This window comes from Podarcis raffonei, chromosome 18 (assembly GCF_027172205.1).
Source record: "Podarcis raffonei isolate rPodRaf1 chromosome 18, rPodRaf1.pri, whole genome shotgun sequence".
Lineage (NCBI taxonomy): Eukaryota > Metazoa > Chordata > Lepidosauria > Squamata > Lacertidae > Podarcis > Podarcis raffonei.
In genome coordinates, this window is record NC_070619.1 from 5,205,299 (window position 1) to 5,223,281 (window position 17,983).

Here is a 17,983-nt window from a genome sequence, read left to right on the forward strand (position 1 = left end):
GCATGTTAAGAGAAATGCCTCTCCCATCCCTGGGCTTAGGTCATCAGACAGCACAAAATAAGGATTTGGGGTGTCGCAGAATAAAATTTTCCATGGAGGCTTGGCAGATGGGATTCCCTGCTCATGATCTATCACTTACCCAAGAACTATCTTGGCATATAACTCCTTGTATGTTCTGGTTTCTCGTTTTTGCAGGATCTCTGCATCATACCAAAATCCCCGCTCCTTTGGATCATCAGGATTGTAATTCAGCATGACGACGTCTCCTATTTCTAGCTCCTCCCACTTCAGAGTCGTCCTGGCACGAGCACGCACGTCTCTGGAGCTCAGCTGAATGACACCATTCTCTGGATAGCTTCATTGGGGGACAGGGGGAGGCGGTAAGAAAACAATCCCACATGGTAAATGCAACCCACCCTACCATAGCAACATAAGTCTTAAAATTATCATCAATCACTTAAACTGTTCAAATTTTTCCAAGCACTGTACAGAGAATAAAAACTCAAAGAAGTCCCTGCTTGCACTGGAAATGTGGAGGCCTGGACAAGATAACAAACACAAAAAAGGTTTCTCCTGAAGACTTTTTGCCTATTTCTCCAACAGAAAAAAATGAAAATAAGGGGGAACACTAGATGTGTGGGGAAATTCTATTAAAAATTATCTGAGTTGGAATAAGAGAAATGCTTTTTAAGACAAGATACGCAATACATGAAGATCTGTCGAATTCCAGTAACGGTGAGGAACCCTTTAGGCCTGTCAAGCCTTGGAGGTTGACCTGCCAGGCAGTTTTGGGTAAGCCACACTCCTCTTTACCTGGGCTGATGTCATATACGATGTCAGGTGCAGGAAAGTTTACACTGCAGGTTGAAACCTCAGAGTGCAGCTAAAAGACTTTTTTTCAAGTCACAGCTTGAACTAAAAAAAGAAGTGTTCCTTGTGAAGCCAGAGTTTATATTCAAGGCAGGCTGCAAAGGAGGATTCAAGAGCACACTTAAGAGTGCCTTACCAATTTGTTCCTTTGAAATTGAGTCACATGACATGACCATGATGTCATGTAACTGATACCTGTCAAATTACACCTATCTGTCAAAGTGGCTCACAGTGGGTGGGGGAGATCAGGATCTGGCTTGCCTGCTCTATTCTCTCCTTCACCCCTGAACTAGAAGGTGATAATTCCTGTGTACACTGTAGTATAAACATATGCAGCACTCAGACCCAAGTTGCATTTCTGCACCTAGCGGGTGCTGCCATGTTCATGAGTAGTATACTGGGACCTCCAGTTTCTTGTGAACTGCTGCTTGCCATCTTTTGGTGATCTACTGCAACACAGAGGCTGCCTCATTTTTTAAGACCTTATAGAAAGAGTGCAGGGAAAACTAAGAGCAAACCATTTCTAAAAGCAGCCACTTACAAACAGCAGTAAAGTGGCCCATGTTCTGCCAAAGAAAAAGATAGCCTCACATGGCAGCCAAGGAAAGCCCCCCAAACAAAGTGTGAATGCCTGGTTACATCTATATCCAAAAGACATCCCCAATGCTTTAGTTGAGATTCCTGCATTGAAGGGGTTGGACTAGATGACCCTCAGGGACCCTTCAACACTTCAACTCTATGATTCTATTATTCTATGAATAATAGAACTCCACCATCAGGTGTTTGCCAAAAAAAAAAAAAAAAAGCCTGTTGTTCTAAAGGGACTAGAAAAAAACCAAAACACTCACTCTTCATATTTCACATGATATACAATGTCCTCTTCAGCAATGGCTTCTTGCAGATCAGATTCCTCATCACTCTCACTTGCCTTGTTGGCAGCTTTTTCTTTCTGGGTCACGTTGACAACCTGAGCTTCAAACCAGGCCCCCATGCTTGTATCACGAGCATCCACTAGCTCATTGATCTAAAAACAAAAGCCCAGAGTCCAGCTATTTAGTTGTTTTTAAATAAACTCAATCTTGAAAATTACAGCCATTTCAAAAGGTAAACAGCATTCATTTCTGAAAAGCAATAAAGTCAAAGGGAAATGGGTATTTGGAGTGTTACATCATAGGTGGCCAATCTTCTGTGGGCAAATACCAGAAGGAAAGAAGTGGGAAGATCAACAGATGGGCACCTTTATAGTTAAAGACACATTCCAACCAGGCAGAAATATTTTAGAACAGGCTTTCCCAAATTCAGGTCTCTGGCTGTTTTTAGACTATGATTCCCATCACCCCTGGCCACTGGTTCTGCTATCTAGGGAAGATGGGAGTTGTAGTCCAACAACAGCTGGAGACCTGAGTTTGGGATACCCCGTTCTAGAATGGCATGGAGCAGCACTGGAGAAAGTCCCGAGGGCCATATAGAGAGGTCTGAAGAGCCACAATCGGCTCCAAGGCCTGAGGTTCTCCATCCCTGGCACACAGAAAGGGCCTCACTGCTTCTGTTTCCTTCTCCTGTTCTGTGCTATTGCCTGACCCCTGCCTCAGTAGCCCAGGAGACAAAGAACACATGATGATGGATTCTTCAGAACTAGCTGAGCTGACTGGAAGAGTCCACGACCAGAAGGAGGAGTACCAGGAGGAATGGATGAAATTCAAAGACTACTTAGTTAAATATGTTAAGATAATTTAATTGGAAAAGCTTGCAAATACCAGATAGGCTTAGGATTTAAATATGTAATGTTAGAGATTAAAATGTTTAAAGTTAAAATAAAAAGAAAGATGTTAAGTGATTAAGTTAATTTTATGAGAAAATTGGTTTTGGAAAACTGTTATAATGATATACACTGAAATTCAACTAGGGGGATTCAAGGAAGTCACTTAACAATGTCACTAAGATTGGTTTAAATACAGTTGAGATTTATGTTTGTTTGTTTAAATTTTTTTTGGAAAATTAATTTTAAAAATTGGGGGAGAAAAGGAAACAAAGAACACAAAGGAACAACTGTGGATTGTAAAATGCACCAGATACTTTCAGGCTAGACTTGTACCCTATTCTGCTTCATCATTAATCTATGATATTAACCTTGTGCAGCAGTGCAGATGCTGTTAGGTTTTCAGACCAGTCTTTTAATATGGGCAGAAATATTCTTCTGCAAATGCATTTTTTAAAGAAAGATAAGGAGTACCATATCATGACCTTTCCTTCCCCCTTTATCAAATTAACAAAAAGCTGAGCAACTGCAATAAAAGGATTATATTTCATTTTTCAAAAAGGAAATACTCCAAATGCAAGTGTTCACAGTTGGACTGGTATTCAACTTCATGCATTTGTACTATAGCTATGCCTTCCCTTTCTCTATCCAGAAATGTTGTATAGGTTTTATCCCATTGCAGTTGATAACAGCTCAGTTTCAACGTGTGTCCAATTTGTTGATATTTTGCTTGTTTTTAGATACAGCTATTTATTTAGGAAAATGTCAAAATACATTTTCTCATTTGATTAACTGACCAATGAAATTGACCAATGAATTTGTATAAACTGCAAAATGAAAGTAATTCTAACATGTTTGGAGTTGTGTTTTTTTAAGAATTTATAGACATTTTTGTTTTGCTCATTTGATATTAAAATTAAGCCTAATGCCACCTTACCTTGTAGAATCCAAAGCCTGGGTCCACCAGATCAGTTTGGCTTGCTGTGCTTGGTGGTCCCTCCATTTCCACAGCCCCCTCCCCATTATTGGAGTTTTTATCAGATTCACTTTGGCCTGAACCACACCCAGAGTCCGTGTCTGAAAGTTCAGAATCCTTCTCTTTGTTAGCCAAAGGCAGGAGGGCAGGGCTTTGCCTCACCAGTAGTTGGACTATATCATTCAGGCCAACGCTGTAATCGAAAAGGGAATGACCATCTTCCATCTGTAAAATAAGAGTAGGAAGACCACCAGTCACATATCAACATCCAACAACTTAACACACAACCAACCCAAAAACCATTTGAAGTGGGTCAAAATGTTTTGCTCCATTCAGTTTTAATTCCTAGGTTCGATGCCCATTTTGTTTTCATGCCAACATTTCTGTGAATAGACTAAACAAAGTTAAAGCAAATTGTTGTGCAGTGTTGGCTGTACCAAGCACAAGATGCTAGTCTCCATTCCCTAGTACAAGAAAAAGCTTCGAGACCATCAAGTAGTTGAAGAATAGGTTCATCCTACACATAAAATGCTTTTCTATACAACTGTCCTCTTTTCAACTCCCAAGGAATCCATTATACTACTCAGCAAGCTACCCATACAACTCACACCATATCGTCCTGTTATCACTATCTTCAGAAATATCACAAGTTGCTTAATTTCTTTTCAACACTATAAGAAAGCAAAACATAGCTCCATCCTTATTTCAGTTATCATGATACCGTATATATTGAAATATTGCAATGTTTAGCTCAAAGCTTTCCAAACTGTGTGTCATGACATGTTAAGTATGTTGGCTGCAGTGTATAGGTGTTACAGTGTACAGTGGTGCCCCGCAAGACGAAAATAATCCGTTTTGCGGGAGCCTTCGTCTTGCAGGGATTTTCGTCTTGCGGAGCTCCGCTATCAGCCGATCAGCTGATAAGCGGTAAAACAGCTGATAAGCGGCTTAGCGGCTTTTAGCGCTTAGCGGATTAGCGGATAAGTGGCAATTTAGAGATAAGGAGCTTAGCGCCTTTCAGAAAAGGCCAAAAAAAGGGAGACCACGGGAAAAAATTTGTTTTGCGAGTAAGCCCCATAGAAAAAAACGTCTTGCGAAGCAGAAAAAATGTCGGAAAGCCCTTTCGTCTTGCGTGTTTTTCGTTTAGCGGGGCATTCGTCTAGCGGGGTACCACTGTATAGGTATGAAGAGTTTTGGATTTGATATCCCGCCTTTCACTCCCTTTAAGGAGTCTCAAAGCGGCTAACATTCTCCTTTCCCTTCCTCCCCCACAACAAACACTCTGTGAGGTGAGTGGGGCTGAGAGACTTCAGAGAAGTGTGACTGGCCCAAGGTCACCCAGCAGCTGCATGTGGAGGAGGGGAGACGCGAACCCGGTTCCCCAGATTAGGAGTCTACCGCTCTTAACCACTACACCACACTGGCTCCATGTCAGTATGTCAGTATGTCGCACTAACGCTTCCCATGCTCCTCCTGGGCTGGAAAGGGGTTAGCTTAACCTCCAGTTTGCTAGTAAAATTCAATTACTGTGTCGTGAAATGATGCATGTCTAGAAAGTGTGTCACCAACATGAAAAGTTTTGAAAGCTCTGGTTTAGCTGGTAATATATCGTGATGTTGAAAACCAAGTATTGCCCAGCCCTAGTCTTTTGTTGTTGTTGTTGTTTATTTTATTATTTTAAACAAAGTAATAATGATAAATAAATAGAAATAAAACTGTGCCCCCCACCCCCAAGACCATTTCATTTCATTATAACTATCCAACCTCCTCAAATTTCAACACCTCTTGCGATGGTCTGATCAATTCCCCTCATCACAGCTTTCATTGTACAGTATCCCATATTATTGCTTGAGTATTTTGCCCCTTCTCATTAATTTCCCATATGTCTAATAATTATTTCCCTATCTTATTTACTGTTTGACTATTATTGAAGATCCTCATATCTAACCATCCTCTGGCTTCCTTATAATCTTTCTTACCCAGCCCTAGTCTTATGTATTACAGTGGTACCTCGGGTTAAGAACTTAATTCATTCTTGAGGTCTGTTATTAACCTGAAACTGTTCTTAACCTGAAGCACCACTTTAGCTAATGGAGCCTCCCGCTGCTGCACAATTTCTGTTCTCATCCTGAAGCAAAGTTCTTAACCCGAGGTAATATTTCTGGGTTAGCAGAGTCTGTAACCTGAAGCATCTGTAACCCGAAGTACCACTGTATAGCATAAGCTCTTGTGGGTTAGAGACGCTTTGTCATATGCAACTGGCCTAAGAAAGTTGCCGAACAGACTAATGCTGCAACTTCTCTGAAAGTTATTATGAACACTGCAGGTCTTTACATTCTTCCATTTCTTTGTCAATTCAGAACACCTAGTGTGTGCCCCCCCCCCAACCAACCAACAAATCAATCTACAGGTTTCATCAACAATTTAAGTCTGCATTACTCATTTGGGAACACTAGAAGCTGGGAACAGGAATTAGCCTGCAAAGTTTTCCATTGATTCTGCACCTTACAGTACGTATCTTAGGACAAAGATGTCCACATGCATTTATCAGACAATAATTCCTAGAGAGATACTCTCAACCAAAAGAAATTCAACTAATGTTCTTTGATGAGGACACATTTGTACTTGCAGTGCAAGTTCCTCAGCATGTGGCATACGTAACAGCAGGATCTCTAAAGAAAGCCGAAGTAAAAGCAAGAATAAAGCATTCTTTTCTCTTTCTTATTCAATCAAAATGTCATCGTTTAATGAATACGCATAGCACAATAAACAGTACTACAGTAAACTAAAGTGAAGAGGAATGACTGGAATAGTGGCATGGCATCCTTAGGAAAAGGCTTTTCAACTTGAAAAGCATACTCAGAGGACTCCCAAGCCGAGGGGAAGGGGAGGCTGAGGGAACACTCCACAAGGAAGGGTGTTTGAAAAAATATGAGGCTACCAGCTCTGCAGGCAAGGGGTGACATATCTGGGCTCCTGAGCCCCACAGGGGTGCCACAGAAAGAGTATCAGAGGAGCCATGGACTTAAAAAAGGTGGGATAGGACATTGCCATGTTTCTCTTACTGCTCCTGGGTCTCTTAACAGCAGCCTGCAACCAAAGTTTTAGTTGCAAGGAAACTTAACTATCTCCAGCAACATTCTAGGAGATAAAGTAAAAGTTTTAGCTATGAATTCCTAGCGTGTTTTTTTTAGTTGCGATTTTATTAATGTGGCTAATATTGTTTTATAGATTAAAAATGTCTTATTGATTTATTAATTGTATAGTGACTTTTGCTGTAATTGTGATTTTTAGCTTATTTTTGTTGCAATTTTGTTAATGGCGTTTTACAGATTGTAATTGTTTTATTGATGTTTGTTAATTATTTTATATTATTTATGCTGCATTTGTGATGTTCTATTGTGTTTTGTTATGTTATTGTTGTTTATTGTTTGCAAGCCACTTTGAGATTCATTTGAATTAAAAGTGGCATAGAAATATAAGCAATCTATATTTAATTAAGTTTCCCAAGCACACACACACACACTCCCCTCTGCAACTATAGCAATGTCCCCGCCCACAGGCTTACAATGTAATCAATGTGGCACAAAAGGAATAGGGAAGAGGAAAACAATCCTTGGAGCACCTACTGCTTCACTGGCCAATGGCGGGGCCAATTTGATCTCTCTATTGCCATTATGTTCTTCCTGGGAGACACAGTGTACAACCACCGAGGGGCTCCAAGTCACCGGGCTGGCGCCAAGAGGCCACTGTGCCTCCCTTCAGCTATGAAATCTCATGTAACTGGCAGCTGGAACACAGTGCCCTTTCATGCAGGGAACTCCTCCTCCTTTGGCTGATAGATGGGGCAGGCTTGACTTCCAGATTAAACCACAGCAAGTAAACATGAATTTAAAGTTTAACAAACTCTAGAACTCTTGCATTCGTGCACATAAGGGAGAACTGACAAAAGAATATGTCACATCTGAACCACACCATAGTCTCATTCCGTTTTCTCTTCTGTCCCCATCCCTTTTTATACTGGATTTATGTGAGCCTGCATGCAGGGCTGTCGTATTGTTTAAGATATGCACAGTGCTTACAAAATATTTTGTAAAGTTCATGGCTAGCTCCTAATTAGCATCAAATAAGGACAGACCACTTCCTTCAAACAAAGATATAGCTCAAGTTTTAACACACAGCAATCCACCTAACTAGCCTTTCTGGAAGCCTAAAGGAAATAATTTTCAGCTTCACCACCTTCAGCAAACCCTCTCTATACTGAAGTGCTTGCCAAGGAACCCCAGTCTATATACCCCTGGATTCCTCTCTTGTTGCAATACGGAGTCAGCTTCCTGTGTTCCTAGCCTGGGGTGTATTCTAGGGCAGGGATAGTGAACATGTGGCCCTGCAGATGTTGTGGGACTTCCAGCTCCCATCAGTCCTAGCCAGCACAGCCAGTGGTCGGGGATTATTTGAGCTGCAGCCCTCCAGATATTTCCCATCCCTCTTATGGGGTGTATAGTACATTCCCCCATCACTATCTACATGAACCAAGAATGCATCCTTGAATGAAATACTCCCCTATGCTGTGCATTTCAGAAAAGCAACACTGGTGTCTAGTTGTCTTTTGGGGAAGTTTATCCATAGCCTGTGCACTGAGGAGCCAGGGATCCCTGGAACAAATCCCTAGGTTTATGGGAACATCCCTAGGTTTAAGGGAAATTATTCCCCCCTTCAAATGCTAAAGAGGGTATGTAAAATACCAAATCAAGCAGACAAAACTCCAACAGCCCACATTTTCAACAGTTTTGAACAATCTCAAGCTCAGACCTTGACAGTTCTTCAAGGTCTTGCAAACACATACACACTCAGAGATATAATCTAATCACCAAATGGCACTTTAAACCTAGGCTATGGTCACAACAATAGAATGTGCTGACGCTGGTTCCCCTCCAATGGGATTTTTATTTTTATTATTTATTCTATTTCTATACCGCTTTAGTTTAAAGAACGAAACTCAAAGCACTTAACAACAAATTAAGACGTCAAATAAAACAATCCAGAATAAAACTAATACAAGCTTCAAAAAAAATATTTCAGATCTTTCTCTAAGTAACATTTTGCTTTCCCCAGTCGCCAACCTGGCATCCAGAGATCTCCACATGGTCACAATGGACTCGCACCAGTTGCAGAACACGCCTGGCTAATTTCAAAAGACAGTAACATTAAGAAAGCACTCGCTCACCTGGACAAGGACCCTATTTTCCTTCTCATTCTGAACGCATCCCTTAATTATTTTTTCAATTCAATACTGCAAAGTCACACAAAAAAATACTGATATGGTGCACAATTTCATGTAACAAGAAAGAGTAAATGTTCTCCTATGGTGGCTTGCTGAAATAATCAAGTCTTCACTTGGTGTCCAAACCTCATTATAGATAGTGCCAGCTTGATTTCATTAGGTAAAGAGTTTCGTAACTGCAGTGTGCCATCACACTAAGTGCACAATGTCATGCAGAGGACAGTTTGACACTGCTAGAAATGTCTCAATGACAGATCACCAAGTTCAGAAAGATACAACAGGATAAGGAATAAGGTGATCTTTTAAAGTACACTGGCCCCGGGTTATTTAGTTTTTTATGAAGTAAAACCTTGAATATAAGTTGCCACTGTACTGGCACACAAAGCCAGTCATTAGCCAACATAACTGGGCTGCAGAATTCTGCACCAGCTGAAGTTTCTACAGTACACCAACCTTACGAATAAGCCCCACATAGACCACATTACAATACAGTGGTGCCTCGCAAGACGAAAAGAATCCGTTCCGCGAGTCTCTTCGTCTTGCGGTTTTTTCGTCTTGCGAAGCAAGCCAATTAGCGGCTTAGCGGCTTAGCGCTATTAGCGGGCTTAGCGGATCAGCTGATAAGCGGCTTAGCGGATCAGCTGTTAAGCGGCTTAGCGGCTTGGGGAAAAGGGGGGGGGAAGGAAAAAAACCCTGCAGGAACTCGCAAGACATTTTCGTCTTGCGAAGCAAGCCCATAGGAAATTCGTTTTGCGAAGCACCTCCAAAATGGAAAACCCTTTCGTCTAGCGGGTTTTCCGTCTTGCGAGGCATTCGTCTTGCGGGGCACCACTGTACTGTAGTCTATCCACATTACAGTGCTTGAGCCACTGTAACCAACCTATCCCAGACAGATGTGAAGCTGGTAAAAGGTACTCCTAGCCACTAAGGTATCCTAAGCCTCAAGTGACACATCTACATCCCAAGTACCCACAAAATGCGTACAGTATTACTCCTGAGTGTGTGCAACCCCACCCAGGACAGGTAACTAGTGCATCTCCCAGACATGGGAACCATGCATCCACAGTGCTTCTGTTTTGCCAAGATTTAAACTCAGGTATTAACCCTCATCTGACCTAGCACTGCCTTTCAGGCATCGGTTCAGAACTAGCACAATATTATAAAGAGCAGAGCAGGGTATCATCAACATACTGGTGACCCTCTGCCCTAAAACTGCTAATGAACCCAAAGCTCCTAATAAAATTGCTGAGCTAACAATCAAAATCCAAAAGAGAAGATCTTTTTAACATTTGGAGGGGAACACAAGCTTTTCAAGTTCACAGAACACACCATCAAGCAGAATGGAAGAGCAGCTAAATGCAAATATATTTACCTAACAAAAGATAATTACTTTATATATCACTCTGAATCTCATTTACAAGGACTGAAGCAACAACAATCTTTCTAAAATGCCAGCCTAACGTCAAAAGACTGATTTCAGCAGAACAATAGAGGGAACAAGTACATTGAGATACCTCAGGACTAAGACAGAGAGATCACTGAAAGAGCATGTGTCAGTACAAAGTATTGTTTAAACAAAGTCGCTAGATGGCAGTGCAAGTCAGGGTTGTTGTTGTTTTCCTTTTTAACAAAGTTAGCAATAAACTTAGCTCAAAAGTTCTCAATCAATTCATGCAACTCTCGAGGGTTGCTGGCCGGCGCCATGTCTAGCCGAGTCGTCTGGGGTCGCGTCCGGGAGAGGCTGCAGCGCTTCCCCGAGTTGCTGGCGGGTTTTGGGGAGCAGGCCTGCGTGTACGGCAAGTGCGTTGCCTCCAAGACGACAGGCCACGGGGACCTGAAGAAGGATGCTTGTGCCAAGGAATTTGAGATGCTGATGGACTGCTTCATGAAGAGCGCAAAAAGGAATGTAAAGTGAAGTACTGAAGACACACAACTGACTGCAAACCTGGATTTATAGTTGTTTTTTGTGTGCTTGATCCACCCATATTGTACCAAGGAGAGAGATTTATTTTTTTAAAAAAATAAAGTTTGCAATATATGCAAAAAAAAAAAAAAATCATGCAACTCTCTCCAAAGAGGCTACTAGCCTGGACTAATTCTCAGTCTAAGCACATTTGTAAAGTTAACAATCTTGCTACGGATTTCAATCCTTGGTTGCACATTAACATCAATGACCAAGCAGCTGCTACCAACAGCAGGATGAAAACCTGTATTAGTTCTACCCTGCAGGCACAACAGCTCCAGCAGCACTCAATGCATGCATGCCATGTTAAGATGCATATCTGCCAGCTTCTTACATAGCCCCACCAGTAGGGACGCTTGCTTCACAAAGCAATGTGCTTCATCAGAACCCTAGCATTCATTGCAACAATACTTTATTAGTGGAAAACTCAAGCTTGAAAGCCCTTGTATCAAAAGTGGTGGAGCAAACCCTTTGCTTCCTTTTTAAAGCCAATCTTTGTTTCTTTCAACTGAGACTTGAAAAATGCATTTCCTTCTTCTGCACCACACATAAAGATTTGGGCCCAATCAGCACTATACATTTAAAGTAGCATCGTCCCACTTTAAAGAGTCATGGTATTTTCCGAAGAACCCTTGGGAAATGTAGTTTGTTACAGGCACTGAGAGCTGCTCAGAGACTCCCTATTCCCCTCACAGAGCTGCAGTGCTCAGAGTTCATTGTTAAATGACTGAGAATTGGGAAAAGGGGTGGCCTAAAAACTCTTAGCATTCTTTCCAAGATTCCTTGGGGGAAACACAGGTGTTTAAAGTGGGATGATACTGCTTTAAATGTATAGAGTAGGTGGGGCCTGGATGGCAGTGAGGATGCACAAGATGGCAGATGAGAGAGGGAAGAAGAATGGGAGACGGGTACCTGTTTGCCCCTGTAGAAGAGCCTTTGCCTATCAGGTGCCACCCTGAACACTTCATGTATCCTCTGCCGGAGCTCTTCCACCTTGGTGAGCTTGGAAAGAGAGTCCACTCGGTGCGTCTCTTTCCCATCCATGCTGCGCACTTGAATCCACATTGTGGCTGTACCTTTGTCAAGGGACAAGCAAAGGACAAGATTACAAACACAAGGAGGGAAAATGGGGCAAAGCGGGAATAAGAAATGCTACCCCCTCCCTTCAGTCACTCCACAAATTATTAACAGCATTTTTCTTCCCTCTACACTGCATGCATACGGTTATTATTTCATAATATATACATGCCCAAACCAATTTGTTTGCCCATCAACTGTTTTAAAAACTGTGATAACTCTCTAAATGTTGTACTAATACAAGGTTATAAAGTGGGAGGGAGAAAAAGAAAATATTTTTAAAATGGAAAAAGTTACACAGGACAATTCTACTACCAGAAATTGAGGAGGCAAATTGTTCTCTCATAACTTTTCCTACTTTCACTGTAATTAAAGAAGAAGACCCACACTGGCCCCCCTCTAAATATCATACCGATAAGAACTAAAGATGAAACTGGCCAAATGCCCTCTAGTTCTTACAAAGGCCAACAAGGTACCCACATGAGTACTGCTGTGTTCAGGTCCTGCCATTGGGGTACCCCCGTTGGCCACTGTGAGAACTGTATGCCGGACTGGCAGGGCCGCCATTGGGCCTGATCCAGCAGGTTTCCTCTCACGTTCTCAAGCCCACAACCAGGAGCTGCATTATACCACATTGAACCATGAAGAACCTACCTACTGGGTCAGGCCAAAAGAACCCATCTGGCCCAACATCCCAGTGTGAAATTTGCCTGGCACGTGTTTTACACCTTCCTGCCCCCTTGATATTGTGCCCCCCCAAGCTCCTCAGAAACATCCCCCTTTGCTTTCCCAGACACCAGCAACCCTTCCAGTCTCTCCCCATGCGCCCCCCCTGCACACATGTACATATATACTAGGCACATCCCCTCATATGCAAACCCAATTACTACCACTGCCCCCCCCCGGGAGAAAATACGATTCCTTCCAAGCCGCCACCACCCCAATCCCGCTGCCTGCTAAAGTACGGGTTTTTTACCTGAAGCATATGTAACCCGAGGTACCACTGTGTATATATATATATATATATATATATATATATATATATATACACACACACACACACACACACACACAATGGTACCTTGGGTTACATACGCTTCAGGTTACATATGCTTCAGGTTACATACGCTTCAGGTTACAGACTCCGCTAACCCAGAAATAGTGCTTCAGGTTAAGAACTTTGCTTCAGGATGAGAACAGAAATTGGGCTCCGGCGGCGCGGCAGCAGCAGCAGCAGCAGGAAGCCCCATGAGCTAAAGTGGTGCTTCAGGTTAAGAACAGTTTCAGGTTAAGAACAGACCTCTGGAACGAATTAAGTACTTAACCCGAGGTACCACTGTGTGTGCGTGCGTGTGTGTGTTTGTGTATACACGCACGCGCGCACACACACACACACACACACACACAAAAATGTAACAGTTACAGATAGGTAGCCGTGTTGGTCTGCCATAGTCAAAACAAAAAAATTTTTTTCCTTCCAGTAGCACCTTAAAGACCAACTACGTTAGTTCTTGGTATGAGCTTTTGTGTGCATGCACACTTCTTCAGATACACTGAAGAATATACATATACAATATGCATGTATCTGAAGAAGTGTGCATGCACACGAAAGCTCGTACCAAGAACTAACTTAGTTGGTCTTTAAGGTGCTACTGGAAGGGAAAAAAATTTTTTTTGTTTTGACAAATGTAACAAAATAAGATACATAATAAAAGTATTATTAATAATTATTCATTCTCCTACCCCTTTTCCACCCCTAGTGAAGCACAGGCGCCCCAGTGCGAAAGTACCGCTTTCCCCACACCCCTCCTATAGATTCTGCCCCGTTTCAATAAATATTTATAAAAATTAAAAAAAAATAGATTCTGCCCCGTGAGCCCCCTCAGAAGTAGGCCATCCACTTTGAGCCCCCCCCAACCCCCCTGCTTACCCCACATTTGCCCCCCACTGCCGTTTGCCAGGAATACACAACACCCCCTTGCCACCAGTCCCCAACCAGTCCCCCTTAAACCCCCCCAGCCCCCCCACCACCAAAACAACCCACTCGCCTGCTGCTACCCCCTTTGTCTCACTATTTTGTGCGCCCCCCCACAAAAAGTGCACCCCCACTCCAAAAAGCGACCCCCCTCACAATTAATGAGCCCCCCTTCATTAAAAAGAGCCCCAGCCCCACAAGTACGCACCCCAGCGACAAAATCCCCTCAGAGCCGGTCTTACTCAGCGCGACCTCTCAGCCAAACTTGGGCTTCTTTCGCTCCCGCATTTTTTTCTCCCCCAACCGCCCCGCCTCCTGCTCCGCCTTTTTTTTTTTAATCTCTCCACCTCCACCACCCATTGGCTGAGTCCCCGGGTAGCGGCGGACCGCATTGGCCGCCGCTTGAGGCACCGCCCCCCGTCCCCGCCCACCCGCACCAAAAGCAAGTTCGGCTGCGCCACGTTTCCCCCTGCGCGAAGAAGTGCGTCTCGCTTCCCTTCTCCCTCGCGGACTTGGAAGGCGCGCGCCACAAAAATTGAAAAAAACCGCCCCCGGCGCGAGGGTTGGACGGGAGTTTGAGAGGCTCTCTCGCGATATTATGTAAAAGAGCAGGCAGAGGGGGAGGGTGCTTTTTGCTTCTGAGTTCATTTAAAGGGGCAGGCGGAAAAACAAATATTCATCATCATCAACATAGTCAAAACAAAAAAATTTATTTCCTTCCAGTAGCACCTTAAAGACCAACTAAGTTAGTTCTTGGTATGAGCTTTCGTGTGCATGCACACTTCTTCAGATACACTGAAACAGAAGTTGCCAGATCCCTCTATATAGTGAGAAGGTGGGGAGGGTTAGGTTTGTGTGATGTTGTTGGGGCCAGTAATGGTGTTGTCCTGGTGTATGTGGCAGCAAAGTTGGCATCTGGGTTTATAAAGTTGGCATCTCGGGACTATTTAATTGCTCATCGCCTAACATTGTGTATGCCATCAAATGCCAACAGTGTCCTTCAGCTCTCTATATTGGACAAACAGGCCAAACCTTACGCCAAAGAATAAACGGACATAAATCGGACATCAAGAATCACAAGACAGAGAAACCAGTAGGAGAACACTTCAATCTCCCAGGACATTCTATACAAGATCTCAAAGTAGCTGTTTTACTACAAAGGAATTTCAGAAATAGACTGGAAAGAGAAGCTGCTGAATTGCAACTCATTACCAAACTTAAAACCATGGAGAGACCTGGTCTGAACAAAGACATTGGATTCTTATCTCATTATACATGACAAAGCCATTTTTCACCTTCTCACCCCTTGCTTTTTCCTGTAAGACCTATTGCAGTCGTTAAGAGTCGTCAACAGGCTCATCACAGCTATCTGCCAATCACCCATTCCCACCACCCTTCTGAGTAATACCCCTCCCCACCTTCTCACTATATAGAAGGATCTGGCAACTTCTGTTTCAGTGTATCTGAAGAAGTGTGCATGCACACGAAAGCTCATACCAAGAACTAACTTAGTTGGTCTTTAAGGTGCTACTGGAAGGAAAAAAATTTTTTGTTTTAACAACGTTACCTTAATTTTAAAAAGCTATTGAGATTATGGAGGGGCTCTCTGTAGTAGCACCACGGAAATTGAAATAATTTCAGTTGCCACTCTAAACTCAATTGCATAAACCCCATTTTCAGAAATAAATGACATTTCCTTTGCCTTTATGCTATTTAACTTCGCTTTAATACATTAAAGATGTACCCACAAGAATAACGGAAAATAAACTACCTAGGCTGATTTAGTTCTGTTAATTCCAGTGGGTCTATTGCAAGGAGAATTTACCTGGATACAAGTCACCCAAGTTCTGCCAATATTAAAAACTGGGTACTTATTTATCATTATCAATTAATTCATTAAAATGATGCATCTTCTGGACACGCCTAAAAACAAAAGGCAGTTAAGGCTGCAACTCTGATAGCTTATTTGGAAGTAAGACTGATAGGTAAAGGTAAAGGTACCCCTGCCCGTTCGGGCCAGTCTTGCCAGACTCTAGGGTTGTGCGCCCATCTCACTCAAGAGGCCGGGGGCCAGCGCTGTCCGCAGACACTTCCGGGTCACGTGGCCAGCGTGACAAGCTGCATCTGGCGAGCCAGCGCAGCACACGGAACGCCGTTTACCTTCCCGCTAGAAAGCGGTCCCTATTTATCTACTTGCACCCGGGGGTGCTTTCGAACTGCTAGGTTGGCAGGCGCTGGGACCGAGCAGCGGGAGCGCACCCCGCCGCGGGGATTCGAACTGCCGACCATGCGATCGGCAAGTCCTAGGCGCTGAGGTTTTACCCAAAGCGCCACCCGCGTCCCCTAAGTTTAAAATGAGCATGCAGTTTCATTAAGTCCAGCAGGTTTCCTTCTTTTTAAAGATTTTTTTTATTAACAATTCTCCCCGAATACAGTAATATTACAACTACAGAAGATGCAAATTGAATTAAGCCCAGAAGGTTTCAACTGACAAATGCAACCATCTCAGGATTGTTGATTACATTAACACTTGTAGTTGGGACAAAGGAAAATGAATAGAATAGATCTTAGTTCTTATTCAGCTTTTTGCTCCTTTAATGCAGTAAGCCAGAAATTGTTAAACCACTCAGGGAATGGCATAAGACCCACAAACCCTAGCTTAGTAGGAGAGCACCTTCAATGCATGCAGAACGTCTCAGGTTTGATCCTCAGAGTCTCCAGGAAAGGCTGGAGGGGGAGAACAAAGTAAACCACCTTTGAGCTTCTTTGAGATAAAGGTGAAATACGAAGGAAGGAAAGACAGGTTTCTGGGTTTGAGGTATGGATGCCCAGGTACTAAGATGGAGCCTGACGCCACCATCTGGAGGTGCATGCCTTGGGAATCCTTCCATCCTGACTGTTTTCACACATCCTGTAGAATTCTATCCATTATATGTCATCTGCACAATCACAATGAATTTTAGGAACCAAAAAGTCGTATTGTGTGCCGTCTGATCCCCAAATGACAACTAGACATTCCGTTTTGACGACTGTAACCCTGGTTTAAGGAGCCACTTGGCGCCTAGCTTATACGTATATGAGAGTTTCTAACAGTGGTTTTAGTGTGTTGTCAATCACTTTGAAGTTTTTTTCTTTAAAATATTAAGTGTTATAGAAATTAAATGAATAATAATAATAACAACAACCACCCTACCAGGGGATTAGCACCTAGACATTCCGTTGCAGCAATCATAAAGGTAAAGGTAAAGGTACCCCTGCCCGTACGGGCCAGTCTTGACAGACTCTAGGGTTGTGCGCCCATCTCACTCAAGAGGCCGGGGGCCAGCGCTGTCCGCAGACACTTCCGGGTCACGTGGCCAGCGTGACGAAGCTGCATCTGGCGAGCCAGCGCAGCACACGGAAACGCCGTTTACCTTCCCGCCAGAGCGGTCCCTATTTATCTACATGCACCCGGGGGTACTTTCGAACTGCTAGGTTGGCAGGCGCTGGGACTGAGCAGCGGGAGCGCACCCCGCCGCGGGGATTCGAACCGCCGACCTTTCGATCGGCAAGCCCTAGGCGCTGTGGCTTTTACCCACAGCGCCACCCGCGTCTAAGGTGCTATTTGGGAATTAGCGTATATATCTGAGTTTCTCACACTGTCTAACCACTATGCCACGCTGTTGGCACTACAACTCCCATCATCCACAGCCAGATTGGCCAATAGTTGAGGAAGATGGGAGTTGTAGTCCAACATCATCTGGCGACCCAAGATTGAAAAGCACTGGATTAAAAGATCCAATGGAGAGATAAACCAATAATGTCCTCATTAATTTGGGTTTACATAACCTAAACAAAGGGATGGGGGTGGCGCTGTGGTCCAAACCACTGAGCCTCTTGGGTTTGCCGATAGGAAGGTTGGAGGTTCGAATTCCCGCGATGGGGTGAGCTCCCGTTGCTCGGTCCCTGCTCCTGCCAACATAGCAGTTCGAAAGCACGTCAAAGTGCAAGTAGATAAATAGGTACCACTCCGGTGGGAAGGTAAACTGTGTGTCCGTGCAGTGCTCTGATTTTGCCCGAAGCGGCTTTGTCATGCTGGC

At 43.5% G+C, this 17,983-nt stretch overlaps 1 protein-coding gene across 4 annotated transcripts in view; it reads right to left on the bottom strand.

The window, feature by feature from the left end:
• UHRF1 (ubiquitin like with PHD and ring finger domains 1) overlaps window positions 1-17,983 on the bottom strand; it is a 169,263-nt gene that overhangs the window by 15,232 nt on the left and 136,048 nt on the right. For 2 of the 4 annotated variants that reach the window (XM_053372918.1, XM_053372916.1), the window contains exons 2-5: window positions 11,765-11,928; window positions 3,567-3,830; window positions 1,719-1,894; window positions 140-355 (exon numbers count right to left, since the gene is read on the bottom strand). In XM_053372918.1, the coding sequence (XP_053228893.1) occupies window positions 140-355; window positions 1,719-1,894; window positions 3,567-3,830; window positions 11,765-11,917 (809 nt within the window). In that variant the 5' untranslated portion in view covers window positions 11,918-11,928. Of the gene's footprint in view, window positions 1-139; window positions 356-1,718; window positions 1,895-3,566; window positions 3,831-11,764; window positions 11,929-14,112; window positions 14,236-17,983 lie in introns of those variants that run through there. The other 2 variants (XM_053372917.1, XM_053372915.1) reach the window with 2 other exon arrangements.